Here is a 27,180-nt window from a genome sequence, read left to right as displayed (position 1 = left end):
AAATTTAAGACTATTGCAGTATAGTTGATTTACAATGTTATGTTAATTTCTGCTGTACAGCAAAGTGATTCAGTTATACATTTTTAATATTCTTTTCCTTTATGGTTTGTCCCAGGATATCAAATATACTTTCTTGTGCTATACAGTAAAACCTGGTTGTTTATCCATTCTGTAAGTAATAGTTTGCATCTGCTAACCCCAAACTCCCAGTCCGTCCCTCCTCCACAACCAGATATGAAAACGTTTTAAAAATCTGGCTTCATGGGGCTTATTTCAGTTTTTCTGATAGTCCACCCTACCAATCCACCAATGAATGGTGGTTTATTGAGTGTCTCATATGTATTGAATGCTGGACCAGGGCTGGGGGACACTGTGCTGCAAAGAGTTGGCTTTCCAATGGGAAAACCAGGGCTAATCTTAAACCCTGCAGAATAAGTAGAGAGTATTACATTGGAGTTGACTGAGAGCTTATGTGTGTGCCATCTATGCAGACAGCAAGAAGAAAGAGAGGCATGAGGGTGGAGGACTTTAAGGAAGGCAGTGGGTGAGACTGCCAGAGGGGGGTCTCCTGTGTTCATTGCCCACCTCCTTCCCTCAGCTTTGTGCTTGTAAAGGCTATATATCGTCACCCTGCTTATTTAACTTATATGCAGAATGCCTGACTGGATGAAGTACAAGCTGGAATCAAGATTGTGGGGAGAAGTATCAATAACCTTAGATATGCAGATGACACCACCCTGGTGGCAGAAAGTGGAGAGGAAATAAAGAGCCTCTTGATGAAGGTGAAAGAGGAGAGTGAAAAAGCTGGCTTAAAACTCAATATTAAAAAAACTAAGATCATGGCATCTGGTCCCGTCCCTTCATGGCAAATAGTCGGGGAAACAATGGAAACAGTGACAGGCTTTCTTGGGCTCCAAAATCACTGCAGATGGTGACTGCAGCCATGAAATTAAAAGACCCTTGCTCCTTGGAAGAAAGCTATGACCAACCTAGACAGCATATTAAAAAGCAGAGACATTATTTTGCCGACAAAGGTCCGTCTAGTCAAAGCTACGGTTTTTCCAGTAGTCATGTACGGATGTGAGAGTTGGACCATAAGAAGGATGAGCGCCAAAGAACTGATACTTTCAAACTGTGGTGTTGAAGAAGACTCCTGAGAATCCCTTGGACTGCAAGGAGATCCAACCAGTCCATCCTAAAGGAAATCAGTCCTGAATATTCATTGTAAGGACTGATGCTGAAGCTGAAGCTCCAATACTTTGGCCACCTGATGCGAAGAACTGACTTATTTGAAAAGACCCTGATGCTGGGAAAGATTGAAGGCGGGAGGAAAAGGGGATGAGAGAGGACCTTGTTGTATATCCATTCTATAAGTAATCGTTTGCATCTGCTAATCCCAAACTCTCAGTCCATCCTTCCCCAATGCCCAGACATGAAGATGTTTTAAAAAACTGGCTTCATGGGACTTATTTAAGTTTCTCTGATAGTCCACCTTACCAGTTCACCAGGGAGTGATGATTTATTGATATAAGCTTGGCGTGCTACAGTCCATGGGATTGCAGAGTTGGATGCAACTGAAGGACTGAGCAACAACATGTAACACTAGTCTCTCCTGTGCATGGAATTTCTTGCGAAGCAGTTGCTTCTACTAGGTTTTCAGGCTCTGACCCTAAATCATAGAAAGCAGGGCTTTGGGAACCCTGTCTTCACAGGAGAGTCCCCTCCTTCACTGCCTGGACAATTAAACCAGCAGGAGCTCTCGGCTCTTAGACTTTCCGAGCCTCTTCTCATGGTCTTTATACCTATGGCTGGATTCATCATGGGGAGTTCTAAAAGAAATAGTACCTGGAATATCTAGGGTGTTTTTTTTATCTTTTTAATGTATCCTTTACATGAAAGGACAAGGAAGAAGTATAAAGGATGAGGATGTTGATTTGGGACCCCATGTTCAGGCATTCTTCAGTGTAAAAATGGATTTTCCAAAAGTTTGTTATTAAGTTATTGTAAGGAACACATAGCAGATTTTCCCATAGGAATATGGTACTACATGGTGACTGTTTTCTGGCCGGCCCACAGCTGCTTGTTTAATAACTAATGTGACTGAATTACAGATGTCACGGAGACTAAGTGGCGGGAATGACACTGTATCTCTGGGAAAATATGTTCCTTGTTCCAATCTGCAAGACTAAGAAATAAGTTGCCTTCTCTGAAGGGGTGGGGACTTAGGGCTCAGGGAGGACACCCCCAGCTCTGGTGCACAGATGCTTCAGCGGAGGGGGGAGGGGTCTGGAGGGTCTGTCCGCCCTACCCTTCAAAACTGGCAGCTTGTGTAACTTTAGTGACAGAGGCACAGGAGGACGGTGGGGGGCGGGAGGTGGGCCACAGTGGCCATCTGGCTGGGCGGCAGCTGGTTCTAGGTCTTCAGCTTCTCTCCTTGGCTTGGCAAGTGCTATTGACAAGAGAGATTTTGTCTTTTCCTTTCTTTCACGTCTACTCCCTTTTTGGTGAGATTATCCAAAGCCAATTGTCCTCTCTCTTTCTCTTTTTAATCTTGGCACTGTTTCCATTGCTGCTGCTACTGCTAAGTCGCTTCAGTCGTGTCCGACTCTGTGCGACCCCACAGACTCCGCCGTCCCTGGGATTCTCCAGGCAAGAACACTGGAGTGGGTTGCCATTTCCTTCTCCAATGCATGAAAGTGAAAAGTGAAAGTGAAGTCGCTCAGTCATGTCCGACTCTTTGCGACCCCATGGACTGCAGCCCCCCATGGGATTTTCCAGGCAAGAGTACTGGAGTGGGGTGCCATCGCCTTCTCCGACTGTTTCCATAAGGATGCCCATATCATTCCTCATTCCTTTCCCTCTTTCCTGAACACTTGCTACTCAACTGAAGATAAATTTCTGTCCTGGAGAAAGTGGTTTTTGCCGTAAACATGTGCTCACAAGGAAGAATGGAGATCATAAAGTTGGATGTGGTGACGTCAGTGATGCTGAGGAAGCCATCTGGAAGTGAATTTTGGGATTTCGAGATGAGGCGTGAGCAGTAACAATTATGCTCAGACCTTTGCTCATTTTACAGGAGCTCTGTGAAGCTGGACTTCCTGGCTCTGGGTATTATGAGGTCCAAGTCATCAAGAAGCCCATATTAGTTATCTAAAGTAACTCTGTATAAGTCCACAGAAACAAAAGGACATAGATGGTCAAAGCCATCCCCAATTGCAACGCGAGCCCCACAAAGCACTGGCCGGAAGATAGAGCCAGAATTTATAAATAAGCCATTTAAAAATGACATTTTGAAAAAAAAATCAGCTGTAAACAGGTAATAATTATGTTAGGCTGTGATACTCCAGACTCCCTTTGCTCTGATTCTGTATTATCCAACAAATTTCTGATTGTAATTTGGCTTACCATGTAGATTTCTCTGTTGGGAGAGAGTGATCTAGACCGTAAAATGGAAGGATCCAATCCTCTTAATGGTTCATTTTTTGAAAAATTAGTACGTTGGCTTTTCACTTTATGTATTAGCCTTTTGTGAATGTGGTTAATGTGAGTCTATTTTCAAGAGCCTTGAGATTTGAAGACCAGATTCTGGACCTTGGGGACCCAGCCAAGATGCTGCCTTTGGGAGCCCCTGTTCAGAGGATGAATCAGCAGGCCTTTTACTGGGCTCCTTTGGTCAAAGACATCTCTCACCATCCAGATGGGAAACAGAGACACAAAGAAAGTAGTGTTGCTTTCCTTGAGTCCTCACAACTGCCCCACAGTGACAAATCTTGGATTAGAGTCAAGGTTTCCTGACCCTCACGTCGGTGTTCTTTTCAGCACACCGATGTTATTGCAGCTACATGCATAAGTCAGACCTTGTTCTCTAAATGGCTGAAGTGTAGAGAAAGGAAGGAAATAAGGGAGAGAAGTAGCGAGCAGGCTTTGCACCATATCAAATTGGAAGAGTTATCATTTAAAACCAAGCAGAGTAGAAATGCTAACTCCTGTATTCTAGTAAGTGGAATACCAGTATCAAAGTGAGTCCAGTTTCTGAGATGAGAGGATTATTTGTTGCTGACTGGGTGACTGCTTTCAGGAGGAGCTGGGTGGAAGCATCACAGGTCGTGTCTACAGAACCAGGAGCACTGCCACCCAGTGAAATATGACTAAGCAGCTCAGATGTGCTTGCTCTGTCGCACGACGTAATGACATTTCCTCCAAAGTTCAGGGGTTAATAGAGGCAGTGTGCTCAGCTGTGAGGATTAGAGAATGTGATTCAAGATGGTCTAAGTTAATTTAAGATCTTATTCAATAAGAACAAGAAGAACAAGGAAGAGATGGAATGTTCCTAAAATATTTGAAACAAGTTTTTTTTCTTTTTTTAAATGGGCCTGAAGCATAAGCTATATACATGTGGTCTCACTGAATCACTTGCTTTGCAGTTGATTAGGCTTTAATAGTTGAGTGATGGAGTCTATTGTGATCCCCTCAAACCCTGAATTAGCTTTAAATGAAATGCACTGAGTGGTACTGAAGCCACATGGCATTAGAGGCATCACCTAGTTCTGAACTGGTTTGTGGTATGGCTTCTTGTCTTAACGAGGATGTGGCGGGGGCTATGACTGGTTAACGCAGATGCTTAGAGCATGATGCTGAGGAATGGTTTCACTTGGTCCTGTAACCATGGGCCGGATCCCCCACCCCCACCCCCACCCCCACCCCGTCAGCCAACACTTAACGTATATAGACGATGGAACCAGACGAACAAACAGGAGTAACTTAGTACAGCCCTGAACCCCTTCTGGCAAACACGATGAGGTGCCTGCTGGGTCAGGGCTGCCCCCTGAAATGAGAAAGACAGCACAGGAGTTAAGCAAACCCCTGCAGAGACAGTCTTCTCATACAGGTGAATTTCTCTTTGTCACAATTAGTTGAACTAAGTTGACTTAGAGGTTGTAACCAACTTGCTGCGGGTGGTAAAGGTACTCCTTGTATTGACAGCAGCAAGGGATTTCTTTTCATGTACAAACTCACAGATTTCATTCTCATCTTTTTAATGTCAGGAAAACATGGTGGCTCAGATGGTAAGGAGGCTATCTGCGATGCAGGAAACCTGGGTTCGATCCCTGGGTCAGGAAGATCCCCTGGAGAAAGGAATGGCAACCCACTCCAGTATTCTTGCCTGGAGAATCCCATGGACAGAGGAGCCTGGTGGGCTACAGTCCGTGGGGTTGCAAAGAGTCAGTGCATGACTGAGCAACTAACACACACACAGTAAAACTTCGAGTATGCATACAGGGCTAAAATGCTCCTCAGAGCACTTTCTTGTATATTTTTATTGATTCCATCACATTCTTGCTTTGTGACTTAACTACTTACTTTGAGTCACCATTTACTTATCTATAAAATGGGGGAAAATAACTGTACCTAGATTACAGGCTTGCTGGGAGGATCAAAGGCAATGAATGGATGGTGTCAGCCCATAGCACATAGCAAGGGCTCAGTAAGTCAGGAAATTGTAGCAGTAAGACTACCAAATGGTTGGGGGAGTGTCTTCTGCGCTTCCTTACTTTTGTCAGTTTAGGGAGGATGTCATAAAATAGCATACATGTTGAAACTGAAAACTCCTCCAAAAAGGATCTATTTGTAAAGCCATATAAATATTAACTTCTGTGCAGCTTATACTGGCAGATCCCCAATGGTTCAGAATTAACACCTGGTGTTTAGTGGATGGAAAATAGGTTTTGCTGTCATTGTGGATATCCAAAATGGAAAAATGTGGGGAAACATTTAAAAATGAAGGGCCTTGTCTGATTTCAGCTGCTGATGTAGGATTAGACCTTAGGCTAGCTCTATGTAAATACTTAAAATCTTTAATGAACTTTACTCCTTGTCTCTCCATTGCTTACCCAGTGTAGAGTAAATGTTTTTTTGTTGTTGTTATTCTTGAACCTTGCCTCATTCCATGGCAGGCCTGGGACCTTGAAACCGTTGAGCTGTAGTCTAAGAAGCAATCTTTTCTTTCCTGTCTGCCTCACAGTAGTGGTGAATGGAGGGAGGGAATCCTGCTGTTCATTCGACCTTCACAGATCCAACTGGAACTAAGCAGCTAATTTCTGCACCAAAATAAGTATCAAGAAAGTTCAGCTAGGGACTTCCCTGGTTGTCCAGTGGTTAAGACTCCATGCTTCCAGTGCAGGGGACACAGGTTCAATCCCTGGTCGAGGAACTAAGATCCCACATGCTGCATTGTGTGGACCAAAAAAAATTTTTTTTAAAAGTTCAGCTAATCTGAAGCTCAGTTTCATACCAGAGACACTAAACAGGTGCATGAAGCTTTCATAGAAGAGCCAGAGATGCGTGTCATCCGGCCATTGTATTGGGAAATCGCATATAGCATCTGAGCAGAAATTTGCGTTACCTTTTCACCATCCCAGTGCTTTGCAGATAGAAAAGGGGAATTGGTTCTCCATTTTGTACATGTAAATGATTGGGATTAATCCTAGGCAAGTGACTTGTATTGGAGTCTACTTACCTCATACCCTCTCCATGGTGGGGGCGTCTCCCTTGCTTTTTCCCAGATGGGTGCCAGTGCCCTTAGTTTTTCTCCACATCATCATCTCTAAACTTGGTCTCACACCTCTCATTTCCACTAAGGTGTAAAAGACTGATAGCAGCTCAAAGTATTGCACTTTCTATAGACAGTATTTCCATTTTAGTAGGTGACCAATCTCAAGAGCGAGGAAGAAGGTCTGGGACGGAATGTTCAGTATTATTCCATGTGAGGCTCGTGAGGGTGTGGTGCAGTGGAGGGTGACATGGTTCTGTCTAACTTTCCATTGGCTCAGAAATCATAACCCTCCGGCTTTGCCTTCTCTACTAGTCCAGAGAGGCCGCTTCCAACTTCTTCCTATGTAGTTCCGAGTGCTTCAGAACAGCATCTGTGGGTAAATTCTAGTGTATTGAGGTTTTCTAAAAAAAGGGAACTGTGTATAGTGCACGCAACTTCCCTCAAGCAGATGCAGAACCTCTTGCTGATGCATGTTTCATTTTCTGATCAGTGTTTTGATTCTCAAATTCGGCCAAGTACCAACACAAGTGGGCTTCCCTAGTGGCTCAGTGGTAAAGACTCCGCCTGCCAATGCAGGAGATATGGGTTTGATCCCTGTGTTGAGAAGATCCCCTGGAGAAGGAAATGGCAACCCACTCCAGTATTCTTGCCTGGGAAATCCCGTGGACAAAGGAACCCGGCAGGCTACAGTTCATGGGGTTGCAAAGAGTTGGACATGACTGAGCGACTAAACAACAACTAATACAAGTGAATATTGCCAGTGTGGTCGCCTATAGGAGGTCAATTAACCTGGATAAGGAGCAACCTCAAAAGAAAGGTGGAGGTTTTTTATCACAGTTCTCAGCCTTTTTCTGCTAATATTTACATCCATTTATTATTTTAGACACTACTCATCTCCACCACATCTACCCAATGCACACATCCATGTGCATACACATGCTTACACTCCCACTAGGAGTTTTTTGCTTTGTTACCATTTTGGCATACATGTCATTAAAGTGAAGTTGAAAGTGAAGTCGCTCAGTCATGTCTGACTCTTTGCGACCCCATGGACTGTAGCCTACCAGGCTCCTCTGTCCATGGGATTTTCCAGGCAAGAGTACTGGAGTGGATTGCCATGTCCTTCTCCAGGGGATCTTCCTGACCCAGGGATCGAACCCAGGACTCCCACATTGTAGACAGACGCTTTACCATCTAAGCCACCAGGGAAGTCCTTACATGTCATTAACACTTTCCCATTGATATCACTTCTAAGGGAGATACAATAAGTTTGGAATCCCATGGGATACTTGATAGTGTCTCTAGGGTCTGTTGCATCTTGTTCACTCAGGTCTTGGCAAACTAAAATAGAATGCCTATCCATTTATTCCTGGAAACCTTTGCATTTTAGATTGTAGCATTCAGGAACATATTTGGATTGTAGTGTCCTTTAACTCTTTAGTAATATTGACATCTCCCCTCTGCTAGAAGTATATTAGAATCTCATTTTTAGATGTGATTGGGCTCATCAGTCATTTTAAGTTTGAATGCAAAACATTCATTGATTAAATTAATAAAGACTTGTGGGTCTCAGAAGAGGCCCATATTTGCATATATTGTTTACACTGATGGCCTCCCTCCCAAATGTGGGAAAAAAAATGGATACTATATATTTTCACTCAAGAGACAGATTTTAGGTCTTAAAGAATATGTACACAAAGAAGACAAAATTGGATTTTGACAAAGCTCCCAGAAAACATGCAGATTAGAAATGGAACAAATGACTCTACCTTCCCATCAGGGAAGACAGATCCTTCAGAATCTTAGGCTCATTACCAACCATGGCCCACATGAAAAGGTACATTTTATTCCCATCACCACACTGGGGGGAAAAAAAGGATACAAACTTCTTGACATCCTGGAACAAAATGTTTTAAGGTGTATTTCCATCCAGAAAGTGGGCCTCTGGTTAAGCATTGGAGGGTGGTGCTAGTGGTAAAGAATCCACCTGCCAATGCAGGAGATGTGGGTTTGATCCCTGGGTTGGGAAGATCCCTGGAGAAGGAAATGGCAACCCACTCCAGTATTCTTGCCTGGGAAATCCCATGGACAGAGGAGTGTGGTGGGCTACAATCCCCTGGGTAGCAAGAGTCAGATACAACTGAGCACAGCATGGCACAGCACAATAGATATGTATATAGATCTGGGAATCCAGGTGGCTCGGTGGTAAAGAATCTGCCTGCCAATGAAGGAGATGTGGGTTCGATCCCTGGGTTGGGAAGATCCCCTGGAGAAAGAAATGGCAACCCATTCTAGTATTCTTGCTTGGGAAATCCCATGCACAGAGGAACCTGGCAGGCTACAGTCCATGGGGTCTTGAGAGTCAGACAAGACTTAGCCACTAAACCATATATAGATCTGTATCATTGACTGGCAGATTAATAGGTTGAGCCTGTCCTTGAGCAGACTTCTAGTTTCAAATACACATTTATGAGACTAGAAGACATCGCCATACACTTTAATACATTGAAAGCATTTAAAATTTTTTTCTTAAATTTGTGAAATTATTTTTTACTAAAGTATAATTGATCTACAATGTTTCAGGTGTACAGCAAAGTGATTCACTTATACATCTATAGATCTATTCCTTTTCAGATTCACTTCCATGATAGGTTATTAAAAGATATTGAATACACTTTTAAATGAACAATTGTCTTTAAAACAGTAACTGCTTGGTATCTTCCCTAGGGACAGGGGATATCAGAATGATGGTTGAAACTGGCCGTGTGAAATATTGTATTTCTTCAATGTTTTGCTGCCAGCAGTTGAGCAATACCAGGAAGGGCAGAGGTCATATCCGGAAAAGTTACCTAAGGCCAGGAAGAACCTAGAGGCTCAGAGTGGCCAAGGGTCAGATCCATGAAGATGAGCTGAGAGGGGCAAGGTCAAGCCGCAGAAACTGGGCACTGAGGCTGGGAGCAAGAGGCAGGCCTAGGCAGGAAGTTTGGGCAGTGTGAAGTTGGGACCCAGTGTGTGGCCACAGTGAGGATGGGCAGAAGTGAGGAAGGCAGTGCTGACAGCGCCCAACTGAGCACAGTGAATAAAGTGTACTGAGGGAAGGGTGTCACAAGGGCTCCCCCTCCTTCGGTAGTTGATGGGCACTGACTGTAACCCAGCACAGGGTTTCCGGTAACTGGGCCGAGAGTATTGATGGGTTCAGGTCAGGAGAGCAGGTCTGTGCATTTCCTGGTGGGCGCTGCACTCAGCGTAGTTCTCATTTCCCATTACTGCTTCTCTCTGACTCACTGATGGCTGCCATATGTCATTAGGCGGCTTTGCTGCCGCTTTCATTTTTTCCCAACGGTGTACAGAGGTTTGGGTCTTGGCTTTTACATTATTTTCCCCTGAGAGCTGGAGGAAGTAGCCTTCTGATACTTTGGTTTGTTGAGTTGAATACTTACAGTGTCTTAACAGTTTCAATTTCCTTTCTCATAGATATTTGATCCTGAGGACCTTTATGCAGGGGTCAATTTCTCCAAGGTTCTGCACACTCTTTTAGCTGTCAACAAAGCAACAGAAGGTAAGTAGGGCTTGAGATGGGGGGGGGGGGGGCTGGGTGACATGTTTGGGTTCACGTGTCTCTGATTCCTCTAGGATCCGACTATGGCCACAACTGTGCCCTTGAGACAGATTTCTCTCTTCCCCTTAAAAGAACCCCAGTGGGTGCCAGATGCTTTAATTCGTCATACTTTAGGATTTCAACATAACTATTACAGATGTTTTGCTAATGCCCTTAATATAGTAAGAATCAAGAAACAATTTCATTCAAAGCTATCAAATAGACCCCTGAGTATAACAGGCAGAAAATTAAAAGGAAAAAGATCAGTTCCTTTTTTCATAAAGTTTACAAAATGCAGCCGTTACTTCCCTTTCCCCACCAGAGACATTTTTTTTTTTCTCATAGTTTTCAGTATGTCTTTGTCCATGTTAAGGAACCTTTCAGTAACCTCGCACTGGAAATGAAACCTCAGGTTCATAGTGAGAGAAAAGAACATCATTTATTTAAATGTTTAGTACCCATCACATTGGCAGAATGAAATAAATATAAATCCTAGTGCATGTGAACCAAATGATGATAACCTTAAAGGATAGCTTCATTCCTTCCATGATACAGTATCTTACTGAGAGCAGGGCAGTAATAACCATAGTTAGCATGCGTTGAGCCCTTACCATGGGTCATGGCTGTCCTAAGAGCCATCGGTAGTCCCATTCAATCTTTGAAACAAGCCTGGGAGTAGGTGGACTAGGTGTCAGTAGTAGGTGCATATTACAGATGAAGAAAGTCAGGCCCATAGTGGTTCGAGCAGAAAGTAAGCAGCAGACCTGGAATTCAGACCCACATCTCACTGACTCGAGAGCCCCGACGCTCCAACTTGGGTCTTGCTGCTCAAAACACTGAAAAGTCAACACGCTGTGTGCCCAGCACTGCCAGGTGCTACAAAGAAAGTGTAAGACGTGATCCCCGCCCTGGAGAAAATTACCATCTATTTAGGGAGACTCAACTTACCCATGTGAAACAATTAAAGAACAAGAACAGACAATATAATCAAGTGCCAAAGAGGCTGGGGCATCTTGGAAGCTATCAAGTAATTACAGTTTTAGTCAAAAGAGCTGTATATAATAGCAATAAATGTAAAAATACTTCTCTGAAGTTGTTCTTTTGCTTTCTGGAAGAAAATGCTTTGGCGCTATTGCAAGGCGTATAGCAGAAAGTACAGCTAATTCAAGTAACTATATTTAACACACATGACAACTACCCAGTTCTGGGCAGGGAGGATCGTATAATTCTAACATTATGCCATACAAATTATATGTTCCTTTGCCAGACTTTCCTAGCAAGTTTTACAGTCTCTTCCCTTGCCACAGATATTTATAAAATACAAGGAGGTGAAAGTTAAAACCCACAGCATCAAGGAGATTACTTGGATACTGAGCTTGTCGCCTAGGGAATGTTTGGGCTTTAGACTTTTGCAGTTTATATCTTTTAAAAATAAATGGAGAGGAAAAGAACTCTCATTTGAATTTGTCAGGAAGCCAACTCCTCCCTTTAGTATGCTCTGGGCATTCTGAAAACACCCAACTCAGCGCTGGGCTGATCGAATTTCACATGGTTTCAAGGAAAAGACTCTTGAATTTGAGTTAAAAAAAAGGTTTTAGTATCAAGACTGCATCTTTCCCAGACACACATTCTCTCTCATTCTTATTCTCCCATCCCCCAGGCACAAGGGAGATTTGACATTATATGTGCCACATTGCTCCATGTGAGGAAGAAAAGAACCACTCAGTTATGGGCCAAAAAACAAAGCGAGAAATTTAAAATATTTCAAAGTAATAAGAGCCACAGACAGCTGTTTGGTACCCAATATAGTTCTGCTGGGGATCACAGGGCATACTGTTGCAACGGGTTCAGGAGCAAAGTATTGTAGAGAAATGGGTTAAGAGAAAATGTGGTTGTGTCGCTGTTTTTCATTCTACTGGAGAACAATGGCCAGTAAGGTTAAGAAAGAGAAGTTGGCCACTGCAATGGAGGGGAGGGGGGATGAAATAAGCTCAGCATGTTCATCATGGAACAGTTAGAAGTTTGGTCAGATTGCCTTTGATAATGTCCCGTGAAAGATAATATTTTGCTGGAGACGTTTTTCTGACACAAGGGGCTCTCTTTACGGTGCCTTTTCCTCTTTTCACAGATCAGCTCTCAGAAAGGCCATGTGGACGTTCCTCTTCTCTTAGCGCTGCTAATAGTTCTCAGACAAACCCACAGGGAGCAGTTTCTAGCACAGCTCCAGGACTGCAAAGGCAGTCAAAGCCAGTGGTAAGTATGGTCCCCACTTCCCCTGGCCTGTTTTTAAATCCATAAAATTCGATGGCTATCTTGGTTACATCTCCATAGGTGGTGACATACCATCCTGTTGGTTTGCGGTGTTGTGATAAAATGAATTTGGAACCTCACCCCCATTCAGGCTGGCCCAAGGGAACGCATCAAAGGCATGTGGGCTGCAGAGTCAGAAAGTCAGGGTTGAAGCCTCAAAGTTCTATCCCTTTCTACTGGAGTGGGTAGCCATTCCCTTCTCCAGGGGATCTTCCTGACCCAGGGATTGAAACCCAGGTCTCCTGCATTGCAGGCAGATTCTTGACTTTCTGAGCCACCAGGGAAACCCATCCCTTTCTAGAATTGAGCAACTGAGAACCCTATGCAAATGTCAGTTGTTAGTCCAACTTCCTGAGGGAAGTTTGCTGTTATTTCCCCATCACCAGCCCCCACCTCTCGCCCCCGCCCCCGCCCCCGGCTTATTAGAGAACTAAATAGTGCCTGGCACAGTGCAGGCAATCAATATATATTACTTGCTCTCATCATCATCACTGCCATTTTCTTTTTCTCTTTGCATTCCTATTGAGCTCCTGTATTGGGATGGCTCAGTTATCATTGCATTTGGTCTTAATGGGAGCTTTCTTTTGGAAGGAAGCACCCTAGCTTCTGCTCTTTTGAGACCTTTATTCCTTGTCAAAATCCACCCACTTGCTTTAAGCCGTCAGGAGCTATTAGTTCCAAAGTACTTTAATTACTTCCAAAGCACTTAACCTTTTGAGATCAGAGATCCCTTTCAGAAGCTGATGAACACTGTATGGTTCCATACCCCTTGGGCCCTCTCCAATTGTATGCAAAATCTTCTCCCTGAACTTACTAGTCTCTGTTTTGGGTAAAGGCACATTGTGCCATCATCTTCTCAGGGACCTGTGACAGGTTAAGAGCTCCTGACTTGGATAACTATGGGATATTTGATCTTTGCATATGACTAAGCCTTAGCCAATTTAAGATATTCTTAGTAATTGGGAGGTGGGAGGCAGATTTTATGAGATGAGGTTAGTACCTAATCTTGGTCATGTAATTATGTAAGACTTTGTCTGAGTGTTGGGTACAGGCAGAGTGGGATAGTTTATTAATCTACTTTGTTTCCTAGCTCATTTAAATAAGTATCTTTCAGGAATTCCCTAGCAGTCCAGTAATGAGGACTCCATGCTTCCATTGAGGGGAGCCTGGGTTTGATTCTTGGTAGGGAAACTAAGATCCCCACAAGCTGAGTGGTGTGGCCAAAAAAATAAAAGTAGTATCTTTAGATAACTGGTGGGGGACAAGGAGATGAAGGCATGACCCCCTCCAAAATACACATTCTCACAAATGCAAAAGTTTGCCTACAATTTTGAGGGCTTTATTAATCCCCTTCTTCTCACTGCCTGTGCCCCTGCAAGGCCTACCTACATTAGGCCCATTCCTAAGTTAAAGATTCAAGACTGAGATAGACCTGGGGTTTTATCCTTGGTCACCCTACTTTATTTGCCTAAATTCATAGAATTTCTGCCCCAGCCTCATTGACATAAGTACCTAATCTGGTGTGACTTTTATTTCTCCAGGAGATGACGGAAAATGGAAGTCACCAGTTGATAGTAAAGGCGAGATTCAACTTTAAGCAGACTAATGAAGACGAGCTGTCTGTCTGTAAAGGGGACATCATTTATGTCACTAGAGTTGAAGAAGGAGGCTGGTGGGAAGGCACATTAAATGGGAGAACAGGCTGGTTCCCTAGTAATTATGTCCGAGAAATTAAATCCAGTGGTAAGTCAATCTTTTCAAAGCTTTTTTGACTCTCAAAGCTTTTTTTGGTCTTTGGACAGAAAATCTTGCAGTTTTCATTGGTTCACAGAATTGTTTGTACTGGTATATGTGAAAAAGACTAGAACAGAACTGGGGTAAAAAAAATCTGTGATTAGATATTTTGAAGCCAAGTTGTATTTAGATTACATCAAGGCGGCAAGAAACTAAAAAAGCAAAAGAATTCAAAGCTTAGACAACTGTTCCACCTTAACTATGTCCCTTTCTGCTACTAATTCTAGCCCATGTAGCCCATCTATAAAGTCCTTCCTGCTACTCCAAGAATCACGGATGGCAGAATACAATAATAAGAGAGGCCATGTGCTCGCTTCCTTTTTTTATCCCTAAGCTCTTTGAGCAAACTTAAGTCTAAATGTCTCAGAGATATGTAGGAGAAATAACAATCACAAGGCTGCAGGAAGCTGTCTGGCCACTTTGATTCTGAATAAGATTGCTCTTAAAGTCATTGCACACTGCTAACCGTTTACCCTTTTTCATGATGATACCCAGAGAAATGCAATCTAATCGCTCATCAGTAATCATTCTAGAACTTTCTTAGGTAACTCTCTTGCCTTTTATTCTTCAAGAAACTAAATCTTGCTTATATTACAAAACCAACAAAAATCCCTGGCATTATAAAAATGTGTCATAATACAGATAAAATAAGGTTCAGTTATTCACATTATTATTGCTCTTCATGCTTCAAAACTATTTACCCAGGGGCTCCTTTTGAGTAGTTAGCTCCTTGGTATATTTTTTCCTTTGGTTGATGTCTTTTTTGCTTTTTTAATACCTCAAAATTAATACTATTATTTAATAAGATTATAGGCTCACTATAAGTTAAAACTTATCAAAATAGATAATGGAGACAATGAAAGTTCCCCTCTTATCTCCTCCTCCAGATAACCACTGTTAGGAGCTTTTCCCTAAAGTATTTGAGCTGAAATTTAGCTTCACGCTTTTCTGTGTTGTGTGTCAGGTGAAGGTAGAGCATTTCCTTTAGTGGAATAAGTATTTACTAACAGATTTATAATTATGTGTGTGTGTGTAAATGTCTTAGTATCTTTTAGTACTGGGAATCGAGGAGTTTCTGTTGAGCCCTGAAGTATTTTCATGGGCTTTGCCTGGAATTTCCTTGGTTTTGATGATTTTCACAGCCGATTTTTACCCCTTTTACATCTTTCAATGTGTATAATCTGATTGTTAGACTCTCTAAATAATTTGACAGATTCACTGTAACTTTGTTCACTGATTCAATGCCTTCATCAGAAAAGTAAAAGGAACAGCCCTTGCTTCCTGGCCTGGCCTGGGAATCCCAAGCATTGTTGAGGGGATGTAGGTAGCCAACAGACAGCACGCCACCCTCCTTATAGTGTCCCTTACTGAGATGCCTTGTAGCATATAGTCTGGCTCCTCCCTTGTGAACCAACCACCCTAAGTTTGTCCTGGTCTTGGATCCCTTCTCTTTGAGTTTTTCCTAAACTCTCTTTGGTTTACAACTCAGTTAAGGATACACTTGGCAAGCTCTGGCTCTTGTTTGAGCACCTGGGGAACCTAACCCTTAGAAACTCTTTTCCAGCTGTCAAGAATAGGTCTGCCTAACTGGGGTCAGGAGGCCTGCCTCTCAGGGAAAGCCTAGGACTGGAAGAGTATGGACCACTTCCCACCTAGTTTATTGCAATAGCTTCTTAACTGGCATCCCTGCCCCTGTCCTTGTCACTCCTATAGTGTAATTTAAACTCAATAGCCAGAGGGTACTTTTAAAATGTACCTTGAGCATTATTAAAATGATTGAGAAGGTACTTTTAAAATGATCCTATTAAAATGTAACTTGAGTACTATAATGGCTCCCAGCTCAAAAACAGTGAAGGTCAAGGTCATCCCAATAGTCTACATGGCCTCCAGTATTGGCCTCTGGTGTCCCCTCTGACCTTCTTTCTGACCTCTCTCCCCCTCACTTGTCCCACTTCAGCCATGCGGGCCTCCTGGTTGCCTGTTCCAGACAGGTTCCTGCCTCACCTGCTGTCCCTCCACCCTTACCTACTTCAGGTCTTTGCTCCCTTGTTGGCTTCGAAGTAGCATCTTATCCAGTCACCCAGGGGAAAAGTGGACCCTGTTGCCACTACTCTTGTCCCCTTTCCCTTTTGTAGGGTTTTTTTTTTTTACCATTTATTTCTAACAGTGTATATTTATTTATTTATTTCATTACCATCTGTATTCTACCATTAGCATATAAGTGCCACAAGGGCAGAGATGTTTCTTCTGTTGATTTGGCTCGGTAAATATTTGTAAAATGAATGAATGTTGTGGGACAGGTTATTCAGTTCTGTTCAGCTTATTTGTTGAGTATTTCCTGGGTACTGGGTGGGGCTGTGCTGTACTTACCCACTGAGACGTGTCTGACTCTTTGCGACCCCAGACTGTAGCCCACCAGGCTCCTCCATCCATGAGTATTCTCCGGGCAAGCATACTGGAGTGGGTTTCCATGCCCACCTCCAGAGGATCTTCCTAACCCAGGGATTGAACCCAGGTTTCCTGCATTGCAGGTGGATTCTTTACCACCTGAACCACCAGGGAAGCCCAAGAGTACTGGAGTGGGTAGCCTATCCCTTCTCCAGGGGATCTTCCTGACCCAGGAATTGAACTGGGGTCTCCTGCATTGCAGGTGGATTCTTTTTACCAACTGAGCTACCAGGGAAGCCCACTTGGTGGGAAGGGGGTTGTAATAATCTGTCCTCATGGACTCTGCCCCCAAGGACTTTTCAGTCCAGTAGTCAGGATAGGTGTGTACATGACAGGTTAGGCCAGAGTCACACAAAGTTATATGTACAAAGCTGTTGGAAGAGTAAAGAAATTATTTGATTAACAGTAACCTAAGAGGAAAGAAGCACTTGACTTCGGTCTTGAATGATGAAAAGAGGCTTCTGATGGGCAGAGGATAGAAGCAGTTACTAAGTTAAAGCTGGGAAGTAGGGAAGCATGGAATGAGTGGTAGGAGGATTTGGGTTGAGGGTCAGGTGAGTGAGGAGAAGGGGTGTGGCTGGAGCTACTTTAAGAAGGCTGTCAATGACAAGCTGTAAGCAGGGGATTGCATGTGGTTTAGAGAAATCTTTCTAGTGGTGATGTTGGGGCTGGATGGCAGGGAAGTGGTGGGGATAATCAAGGAGGATGTGGGGAAAGCAGTAAAGACTACTGCTGAGGTCCCAGCAATTGACTTTGATGACCGTGGAGAAGAAGAGAAAGTGGATGGATGCAGTTGCTGCTGCTGCTGCTAAGTCGCTTCAGTCGTGTCCAATTCTGTGCGACCCCATAGACGGCAGCCCACCAGGCTCCCCCATCTCTGGGATTCTCTAGGCAAGAACACTGGAGTGGGTTGCCATTTCCTTCTCCAATGCATGAAAGTGAAAAGTGAAAGTGAAGTCGCTCAGTCGTGTCCGACTCTTTGTGACCCCATGGACTGCAGTCTACCAGGCTCCTCCATCCATGGAATTTTCCAGGCAAAAGTAGTGGAGTGGGGTGCCATTGTGTTCTCCGGATGGATGCAATAGATACTGTGAAAACAGAATCAAGAAAACTTGCTGATGATTAGCTATGAGGAAAAGGAAGAGGTGAACATAATGCCAAGCCTAGGGGTCCAGGTGGATGGTGAGCTCCTTAAGGGCATGCAGTGTCATCCGCCTAGCTGAGCAGCAAAGGTTTATTTGCCACGAGTAGGATATCAGTTCTATGATGAGGGAACCAGTGAAGCACATGAACCTGAACCATGCCTCTTGCCCTCGTGGTGTTCATAGTCTTGTGGGGAGATGGTCTTACTAGCATATCGAATGTTAAGTTCTAAATACAAGGTAGTCTGGAGAATGGTGAGCAGAAGAGAGGTACCCAGCTCATCCTGACAAGGAGGTCAAACAGAAATTATTCATCTTTGTATATCTTTCTGTGTCCATAGTGCCTAATGTAGTCCTTTGCTGCTGCTGCTGCTGCTGCTAAGTGGCTTCAGTTGTGTCTGACTCTGTGCGACCCCATAGGCGGCAGCTCATCAGGGTCCCCCGTCCTTGGGATTCTCCAGGCACGAACACTGGAGTGGGTTGCCATTTCCTTCTCCAATGCATGAAAGTGAAAAGTGAAAGCGAAGTCGCTCAGCCGTGTCCAACTCTTCGAGACCCCATGGACTACAGCCTACCAGGCCCCTCTGTCCATGGGATTTTCCAGGCAAGAGTACTGGAGTGGGGTGCCATTGCCTTCTCCTGTAGTGCTTTAGACATAGGAAATGTTTGGTAGATGCTGAACTCCCTTAATAGAGAAGATAGGAGGTTGTGTGTGTGTGTGTGTGTGTGTGTGTGTGTTGGGGGTGGGTGATTGGTACTGGAAGATGATGAGTTGTTTTGGACATGTTAAGTAGAGGCGCCAGCAGGTTATCATTTTGAAGATTTCTAGCAGGTTGGCAGGATGAAGTTAGAGCATGGGAGAGAGGTAAGAGCTGGAGATTAAACTGCCAATGAACACTACAAAGTGGTAGATGATGAAGTGTTCAATAGATAGCAGATCATCAGTGGACAGAGAGTACACTGCGACTGGAGTGGTTGGGAGAGGCTTCCTGGAAGAGATAGGACTTGAGCTGAACCCTCAAAGACACGGAAGCTGTGTGGATAGGTCCAAAAGAGAGTGGAGGACAATATAAGTTGTAGTGATTATTTGGGGAGAATGAAAACCGTGAAAGATCTGTGGTAGTTCAAGTGGAGCATATTTAAGGGACTGCGGAGGAGATTAACTCGGTGTAATGCAAACATCTTGTTGGGAAAGTAGGTATTAGCTCTTTGCCAGCTTGAATCCTTTACCACACAAATCTTGCTGCACAAAACAGTAAGAAGGCCACAACCTGCTTAGAAGGCTGCTGAGGGACAATATAAACTCAATGTTATGCTGTTTTATCCCCTGGAGAAGGGAATGGCTACCCACTCCAGTATTCTTGCCTGGAGAATTCCATGGACAGAGGAGCCTGGTGGGCTGTAGTCCATGGGGTCGCAAAGAGTCAGACACGACTGAGTGACTAATACTTATCTTTGGAATGTCTTTCCATAAAATCCATAGTGATGTGTCCACTTAGGAAAGAACATTTATCTTTAACGAGTCTTTAAAAATGATTTCTAGATTAAATGTGTAGCTCAAAGAAATGAAACCTTCAACTTGGAGTTTTCAACCCCTCTGCTATACAACTTCTGGGTCCTTTATAAAGTTGAGTCAGGCATGGAACAAAGGACTTCTGTGATCTCTATCTGCTTACTGTTGGGCCAGATGTGTAACATGGAGATCACTGGAAGAGTCAGGAATTCTGGAATACTCATTTACGGTAGCCTGGGTACAATTCAGGCTGATGCTACAGGTTCTTTTGTCTTAGAAATCAAATAAAGGAACTCCAGTCCCAGGCAACCCTCAGCCCGCAGACAACTCTGCTGGCTCCGCGGTGGAGAGCTGTGCAGAGTTTTGTTCCACTGACAAGAGCACTTCATGCTCTGGTAAGTTTGCACTTGGGGAATGGATTTTTAAGTTTGAGAAATCCTCTGCAACTTTTGTCTAGAGATAATTATGGCCGAAGCCCTGGAGACAGTTTCTTCCTCTCTTCAGGAGGAGGTTGATTTCTGAGGACTTACAGAACCACCACTCTAAAACTGTAGAAAGTTGAGAAATGGAATATTTGAGTATAATGTGTTACACACACACACACACACACACACACACACACACACACCTTTTAACATGAGTTTAAGGCTGAAGATAGAATAGCTTTTTGTGACCATGATGATGAAAGCCTCTCCGCAAGAATGACGGAACTCAGGCACAGGTGACATTAGGGAGCTCTTGTCACCAGTCCTGCTGGCCACCTTTCAATTTCCTGTCACATGAGAAAAATAAACCCCATTTTGAGGAAAAAATATTTTTTTCAAGGATCTTACTTCTTGAAAAGTACACGTATGAATAACTTAGTCATTATATAAACTACAGAAGCTCTTTTTTCTCCATCAGTTCACTTGACCCAGATACATTATAAATAAGAAAATTAGCCATTTATCCTGTTTGCAGTCTTTTTCTTCAAAATTAGTGGTAACTTGTGAATGACCTTGTTGTTTATACACCAAAATCATGTTTGCCACTACATCACAGTAAGTTATATCTCAGTAACACAGTAGGTTATATCTCCCCTTAAAATTTTTGTCTGTTACCGAGAAAGGGTGAAGGTTTTTTTTTTTTTTTTTTTTTAAGGGTGAAGGTTTTATCAGGACTTTGCATTAAAATTTTCCTGGCTATTGAGGCAAATATGACTGGAGCAGATATTTTAAGCAAGTTCTGTTTTCTTCAGCTGTTTCAGTTAAAGGGTCAATAAATCCTTCTAAAACTTCTTCTTTGCAGGTAAATATAGATGTCAAATGAGGGGATTAGGTAGATGGCTAATTAAATTGTATTAAGGCAGATTAAGAAATGACTCTTCCTACTTATTCTAATCCAAAAGCATGATGGGGCTTTATATTTACACTTCCTGTTTTAATCCCCAGGGTGTATCACACAGATCCTTCACATCCAGAGAAAACCAGTTATCACTAGATTTCTTTTTGACTTGTCACCACCAACAGGCATAGGAATCTATACCTTAGCAAGGGAGAGGAATGAATGGAGAGTTAATGGGAAAAGGATTGTTACATAGGAATAAGGACGATTTCTTTTTTTCCCAGCATTTGTAACTTTTTTTATTGAAATATTTGTTATTGTTGTTTAGTCGCTAAGTCGTGTCCAACCCTTTGCGATTCCATGGACTGTAGCCCGCCAGGCTCCTCCGTCTATGGGATTTCCCAAGGAAGAATACTGGAGTGTGTTGCCATTTCCTTCTCCAGGGGATCTTCCTGGCCCAGGGATTGAATCTGGGTCTCCTGCATTGCAGGCAGACTCTACCGACTGAGCTACAAGGGAAGCCCCAGTTGTATAGTATTATAGAAATTATACAATATAGTGATCACAGTATTTAAGGGTTATACTTATAGTTATCATAAAATATTTGCTGTATTCCTCATGTTGTACAGTATATCCTTGTAGCTTATTTTATACCTAATAGTTTGTACCTGTTACTCCCCTATCCCTATATTGCCCCTCCCCCTTCCCTCTCTCCACTGGTCACCAATAGTTTGTTTTCTGTATCAGTGAGTTTGCTTCTTTCTTGTTATAGTCACTAGTTAGTTTTATTTTTTAGATTCCATGTGTACGTCATATTGTACAGTATAGTATTTGTCTTTCTCTGACTTATTTCACTTAGCATAATGCCCTAGGAAGGTTACTTACTCTATACTTATATGACACTGTTGTTGTTTGAGTTATGCTAAATAACCCATTTGAATTCTTCACTGCATTGATTGATTTCTTTTTTGTTGATTGAATTGAATTGACCAGTTTTTAATGGCCTTAGAAACACCACCTAAAAGGTTTATGTTTTCATATTAGTTCTGGTTAGGTTATATTGGGGAGGAAGAAGTTTTCCTCTACCCTTCTAGGTTCTTTTGAAATTGATGAGACAGATCAACAAGTGAAAATCACAAAAAATTTTTAATAATCTGTCTACATGGGAGAGACCCAGGGGAACTGAGTAAGTTGCCAAAATGGTGAAACGTTCACCTTAAATACCATCTTCAGCTAAAGATAAAAGAGGGTGTTGGGGGTAGTGGTTTGAGACTTCAAAGGGGAGGAAGGCAATTGACATAGAGATGGAAAAGCAAATGTTTGGCAAATAAATGTTTGCTGGGCTTTGCAGAGACCATGGAACACAGAGTGGACTCTGATCTCCAAGAGTTGTCCCCACCACCCCCAGCCCATGTTCTTTCTTTGCAGTTATCTCTGCTGATAGCTCTGTTCTGGGAACAAGCCTTCTACCTAAATTCTCTAGACATCTAAGGGGGAGGTAAAAACCTGTGGCGGGTTCATGTTGATGTATGACAAAACCAATACAATATTGTAAAGTAATTAACCTCCAATTAAAATGAATAAATTTATATTAAAAAAATAAAAAAGAGAAAGACTTCCTGAGTCTTTAGAGCCTTGATTGTTTTCAGCCCAATATAATCCACGTGCCAAAGAGACATTTTGGGGAGGGAAAATTGACCCCCCTTCTGTCACTTGGAACCACCCCCAGGGACTGAACTTGTCTCTTCTGAACCTCCACGTATTCATTCCTTCTCTGCGTGTCTCACTGAGAGTGGGTCTCAGCTAAGACCGCACGTGGTAAGAGTAGGCAGTGGTGGGCTGGGGGGTAGAGGGCAAAGGAGGAACAAGAGGCAAGAACTGTCACTGAAACCTAGTACTGGTGTTTTTCTCTTTGCATCCACCCCTTGAGTTTTTTCATGGGGCCGGTTGTTTGCAAAGACTACATTTTTAAAGACTTTCCAAGGTTATCCTTCCAAATCTGTTTTCCTTCTTCTCTCGGGATTGATTCCCCATTCTGCACCCAGACTGCAGAGACATCCAGACCTTCCAGCACGACGCTGAGTGAGAGCAGGCATCCTTGCCTTGTTCCTGATCTTGGGGTTCGGAATGCATTCAGCCGTAGGTTTTTCTCTACTAGGTAAGATGCTAGCTGTAAGGTTTTTGTAGATGCTCTTTATTGAGTTGGAGAAGTTCTTTATTCCTATTTCTTTCTGGAAGTTTTTGTTGAATGGGTATTGAATTTTGTCCTGTGCTTTTTCTGCATCCATTGATATTATCATTTGATTTTTCTTTTTAGACTGTTACTAACATGGGTTTCATCTATTGATTTTTGAATATTTAACCAACTTGTATCCATGGGATGAATTCCATGGTATAAAGTTCTTATAAAATATTGCTGAATTCTATTTACTGAAACTTTGTTAAGGTTTTTTCATTGAAATTCATGAGGGATATGGGTCTGCAGTTTTATTTTTTGTACTGTCTTTGGTTTTGGTGTCAGTGTAATAGTGACTTTATAAAATGAATTCTTTTATTTTCTGGAAGAGATTGAGAAGAATTGCTATGACTTCTTCTTTCAACATTTGGTAGAACTCTGCATTAGAACCATATGGGCCTGGAGATTTCCTTTTTTCCAAAGTTTTAAATTTATAAATTCAGTTTCCATACTTATTATTAAGGTTCTTCAAATGATGTATTTAATATTGGGTGAACTGTGGTAGTTTTGGTTTTCTGAGAAATTGCTCCATTTCACACCTAATTATCAAATTTATGTGTTTTGAGTTGTTCATACTATTTCTTATCTTTTTGGTATCTCTAGAGTCTGTAGTGATATCCCATATTTCACTTCACATATAGGCAATATGCATCTTCTCTCTTTTTTCCTCTGTCAGTCTTTCTAGAGTTTGACTATTTTATTAAAATTTTTTTACTATAATTTTTTCATTGAAGTGTGATTAATTTACAATATTGTGTTAATTTCAGGTGTACAACAAAGGGATTTGGTTATACATATATATATCTCTATATTTTGAAAAATTCTTTTCTGTTATAGATCATTACAATACACTGAATATAGTGCCCTGGGCTATTCAGTAAATCCTTGTTAACAATTTTATTGATCTCATCAAAGCACCAGCTCTTTTAGCATTATGTTCAGCCACCCAGCAATCTCCATGGCAGTCACTGTTTTCTTTCATGTTTCCCTGTTCTACTTTACATAGCTACCATTTTTTTTCAGTTGCAGTGGCCAATTCCTTTGGGCTTTCCTTTCCTCTTCTGCATCTTTGCAGACTTTCCATTACTCTTTACCCTTCCTTTTGGCCTTGCTTTCGAAAGGCGACCACATCTTGCTGATTTCTCTGGAACGTTCTATTTTTAATCAGACTGGTTTATGTCATAATTACACAAAACAACTGAGTTTTAAGTAACATCAGGGCTATACTGTAGAAAACTTGCTTAATAAAAACTAAAAGAATTTGGTAACTGTTGATTTCAAGTATGCTGAAGAGTCAAAAACCATAGTGTGGTGGTGGGGGGCGAACACCAAGCTTGGCAATATAGTACTTGGGTTCATGTCCTGACTCTGCCACTTATAACCTCAAGTAATAGTCTGGGTGGCTTTGAATTGCTCAGATTTATCCAGTAAAGCCTCACGAAGCCACCATGTGGATCCAGGCAGATCTTAAACTAGATATGCCCCATTTTTTGTTGCTGAGGAGTGGGAGAATTGGCCCCCATTCCTGCGTTTTTGCTGTATTTCCACTTTATACAGCCTGGTCCAGCTAGACAGTTCACTGTCGCAGGAACAGCCCTGCCTTGAGTGTTGCCATTTCTACAGCTGTGCTCCTGGAATCTTCCCTGCTGAGAAAACGCTCTACTGTCTTCTCAGCCTTTTTGAATTCTAGCCCCCATCCAGGGACAGATCAAATACCCCGCTGCCCAGCAAGGTCTTCTCTGACCATCCCAGATCGAACTGATGGCCCCTCTGAGCTCCGAGGTAGATGGGGAACCACTGCTCCTGCCATCGACCAGGCCTTTCAGTAGCTTCATCTCTGGACGTCCTGCTGCTTGGGAGCACAGACTCTTGTCAAGACACACCTGGGCTTCAGTCTTGGCTCTGCCATTTCCCAAATTCATGCCCTTAGGCAGCTGACCTCACCTTTCTGTACCTTAGTGACCTCTGCAAAATGAGAAGATCATCTCTGCCTCACAGGGTCATTGTAAAGATCAAATAAAATGTCCTAAAAGCTGTTAATTGCCAAGTAAACATAAGGGATATTTTAAATATAAAAATTATTAGAAATCAAGGTTAAATGGAAAAATGTTCATGAAATAGGAGAGTTAAGCTGTAGATGAATTAAGAAAGATCACTGTGTGTGTGTGTGTTCACAAACACATGATAAAAGGAATAGGAAGATATACTTCAAAACGTTACTGTGGATGATGGTTAGCTCTTGGTGATGGGTTAATTGTTGGTTTTTCTTTTCTGTATATTGCATTTTTTAGGAGTGGAATGTCATAGATATAAAACTAGAAAATATTACTTTTAGAAAAGGGAAGATCAAGGCCTGATGATAATACTTGGTTATGTATACTCTACCATACTTCAGAAGGAATTTAAAGCAGCATACAATATAATATAGCAAGGCAAAAATGGAATAGAAAGCAATGATACAAAGGACAAAATGAGAGTAAGGAAGATAGTCTGTAGTGACACTGTTAAACATTTATGATTGCTGTCTTGTACTTTTTATTTTTAAAATTTCTTTTGGCTGCACAAGGTGTCTTGTGAGATCTTAATTCCCTGACCAGGGATTGAATCTGATCCCCTTGCAGTGCAAGTGAAGAGTGTTAGCCACTGGACCACCAAAGAAGTCCCCTGTCTGTATTTTTATTAAGTGGTTTCTTTGTTTTTTAAAAAAAGCATTCTGGGATGTCTCTTAGTCATGAGTTTAATAGCTAAGACAAACTTTGTAAAAGAAAAACAATATTTTATAGCACAATATAATGATATTAAAATGATACATAGAAGAATTTCCTGCTAGTTTTCAGTGTATTCAAGATTCTGATTATTTTATTCTGGGCACAATAAACAGCCAGCCCCAGGAAAGAATGGCTGCTATTATCTGTATTATGTTATTCTTGTATGGTTAGTTGCAAGTTACAAACATAACGTATTTGGTTAGCATTCCTTTGCTTATCTGTTTTATAATAAATCGAATGGAGAGGCAGATGAGTAAAGAAACAGCCCAACTGGATCTGAAGTTCTTGCCTTGACCCTGTCATTAAGAAGCTGTGACTTGGCCATCTGTAGTTTAGTAAGATTATAGCTTTACTTGTTTAGAAATGTACATTTCCTTTGAGCCTTCCACTTGACAATATTTATAATATGTTAGTTGACCTATGTTATAAAATGTTCATCTTAGACTTGTGTGATATTAATATAATTTAAATGTCTTTTTCACAGAGAGACCTCTCTCCCCCAAGGCTGTCAAAGGATTTGAAGCAACTCCACTTACCAAGAATTATTATACTGTGGTGAGTGTTCAGATGATGAACAAAAATTTTCTTGACTCTATATGGAGAACCACTGAAGTGTCGAGGCGACACCAATGGAAGACTGGAGAAAGTTGTATTGCAAGGGTCTAATGTCAGCTTTATTATAATGGAACTCTTCTACTTGTAGGTTTCTTACAGATGTCTAGAAGTTTTACATCCACTGTACTGAGTAATTCAAGGGGATTCAGAGCAAGGCCTTTTAAACTGCAACAAAAGAGAAATTGGCCGATATGTCAACATTATGGGGAAATTCAGCAGTTAGAGCTTGCCTTACAGATAGGAGGTGAATTCCCAAGTTCCTTTAATGCAGTAAAGTTTACATGATTGCATAGTGTGATTTTATTTTAGAATCAATCAATCTGCTATGATATCCTCGGAAATATTATCAACCTTGTTCTTGAGGAAAGCCCAAAGGGAAGACTGCCCTTTGGCACAGAGGGAGGAATGAAATGGCTCTGGCTTGAACACAGATATGACAAAATATATAAGCTCTAAATAGGGCATGTGCAATACTCAAAATAAGTTCCTGTTGAAAAAGAAATTGTATAATTTCCCTTAATCTACTCTGTTTTCCTCCATGTCTTCTTTCCAGACTTGGCCCAGTCACTAATGAAAAGGTCAAGTCCTCATAACCCTGAACTCTCCCCGTTTGGTAGCCTTGTCATCTTCCTCATCACAGCTGGAATATAGTTTCACTTTTCACCTAATGTACTATGTGTGTTTTTGCTGCTGACTCCTTTCATTGTGTGCATGGGTAAACAGTTTTTATTTTATTTTTTGGCCATACTGTGTGGCTTGTGGGAGCTTAGTTCCCAAACCAGGGATGGAACCCGTGCCCCCTGAGGTGGAAGTGCGGAGTCCTAACCACTGGGCCGGCAGAGGAGTCCCTCAAGAGTTTTAAAATCTTTCTATACATTTG

General features: G+C 42.2%; 1 protein-coding gene across 5 annotated transcripts in view; it reads left to right on the top strand.

The window, feature by feature from the left end:
* ARHGEF6 (Rac/Cdc42 guanine nucleotide exchange factor 6) overlaps positions 1-27,180 on the top strand; it is a 116,640-nt gene that overhangs the window by 21,697 nt on the left and 67,763 nt on the right. For all 5 annotated transcript variants that reach the window (XM_068962593.1, XM_068962592.1, XM_068962591.1 and 2 more), the window contains 4 exons: positions 10,028-10,112; positions 12,280-12,404; positions 14,003-14,204; positions 26,170-26,240. In XM_068962593.1, the coding sequence (XP_068818694.1) occupies positions 10,028-10,112; positions 12,280-12,404; positions 14,003-14,204; positions 26,170-26,240 (483 nt within the window). The remainder of the gene's footprint in view (positions 1-10,027; positions 10,113-12,279; positions 12,405-14,002; positions 14,205-26,169; positions 26,241-27,180) is intronic.

The sequence above is a fragment of the Capricornis sumatraensis genome, chromosome X, assembly GCF_032405125.1.
Source record: "Capricornis sumatraensis isolate serow.1 chromosome X, serow.2, whole genome shotgun sequence".
Classification (NCBI taxonomy): domain Eukaryota; kingdom Metazoa; phylum Chordata; class Mammalia; order Artiodactyla; family Bovidae; genus Capricornis; species Capricornis sumatraensis.
Note: the sequence above shows the minus strand (reverse complement) of the source record. Positions and strands in the feature narration are given on the sequence as shown.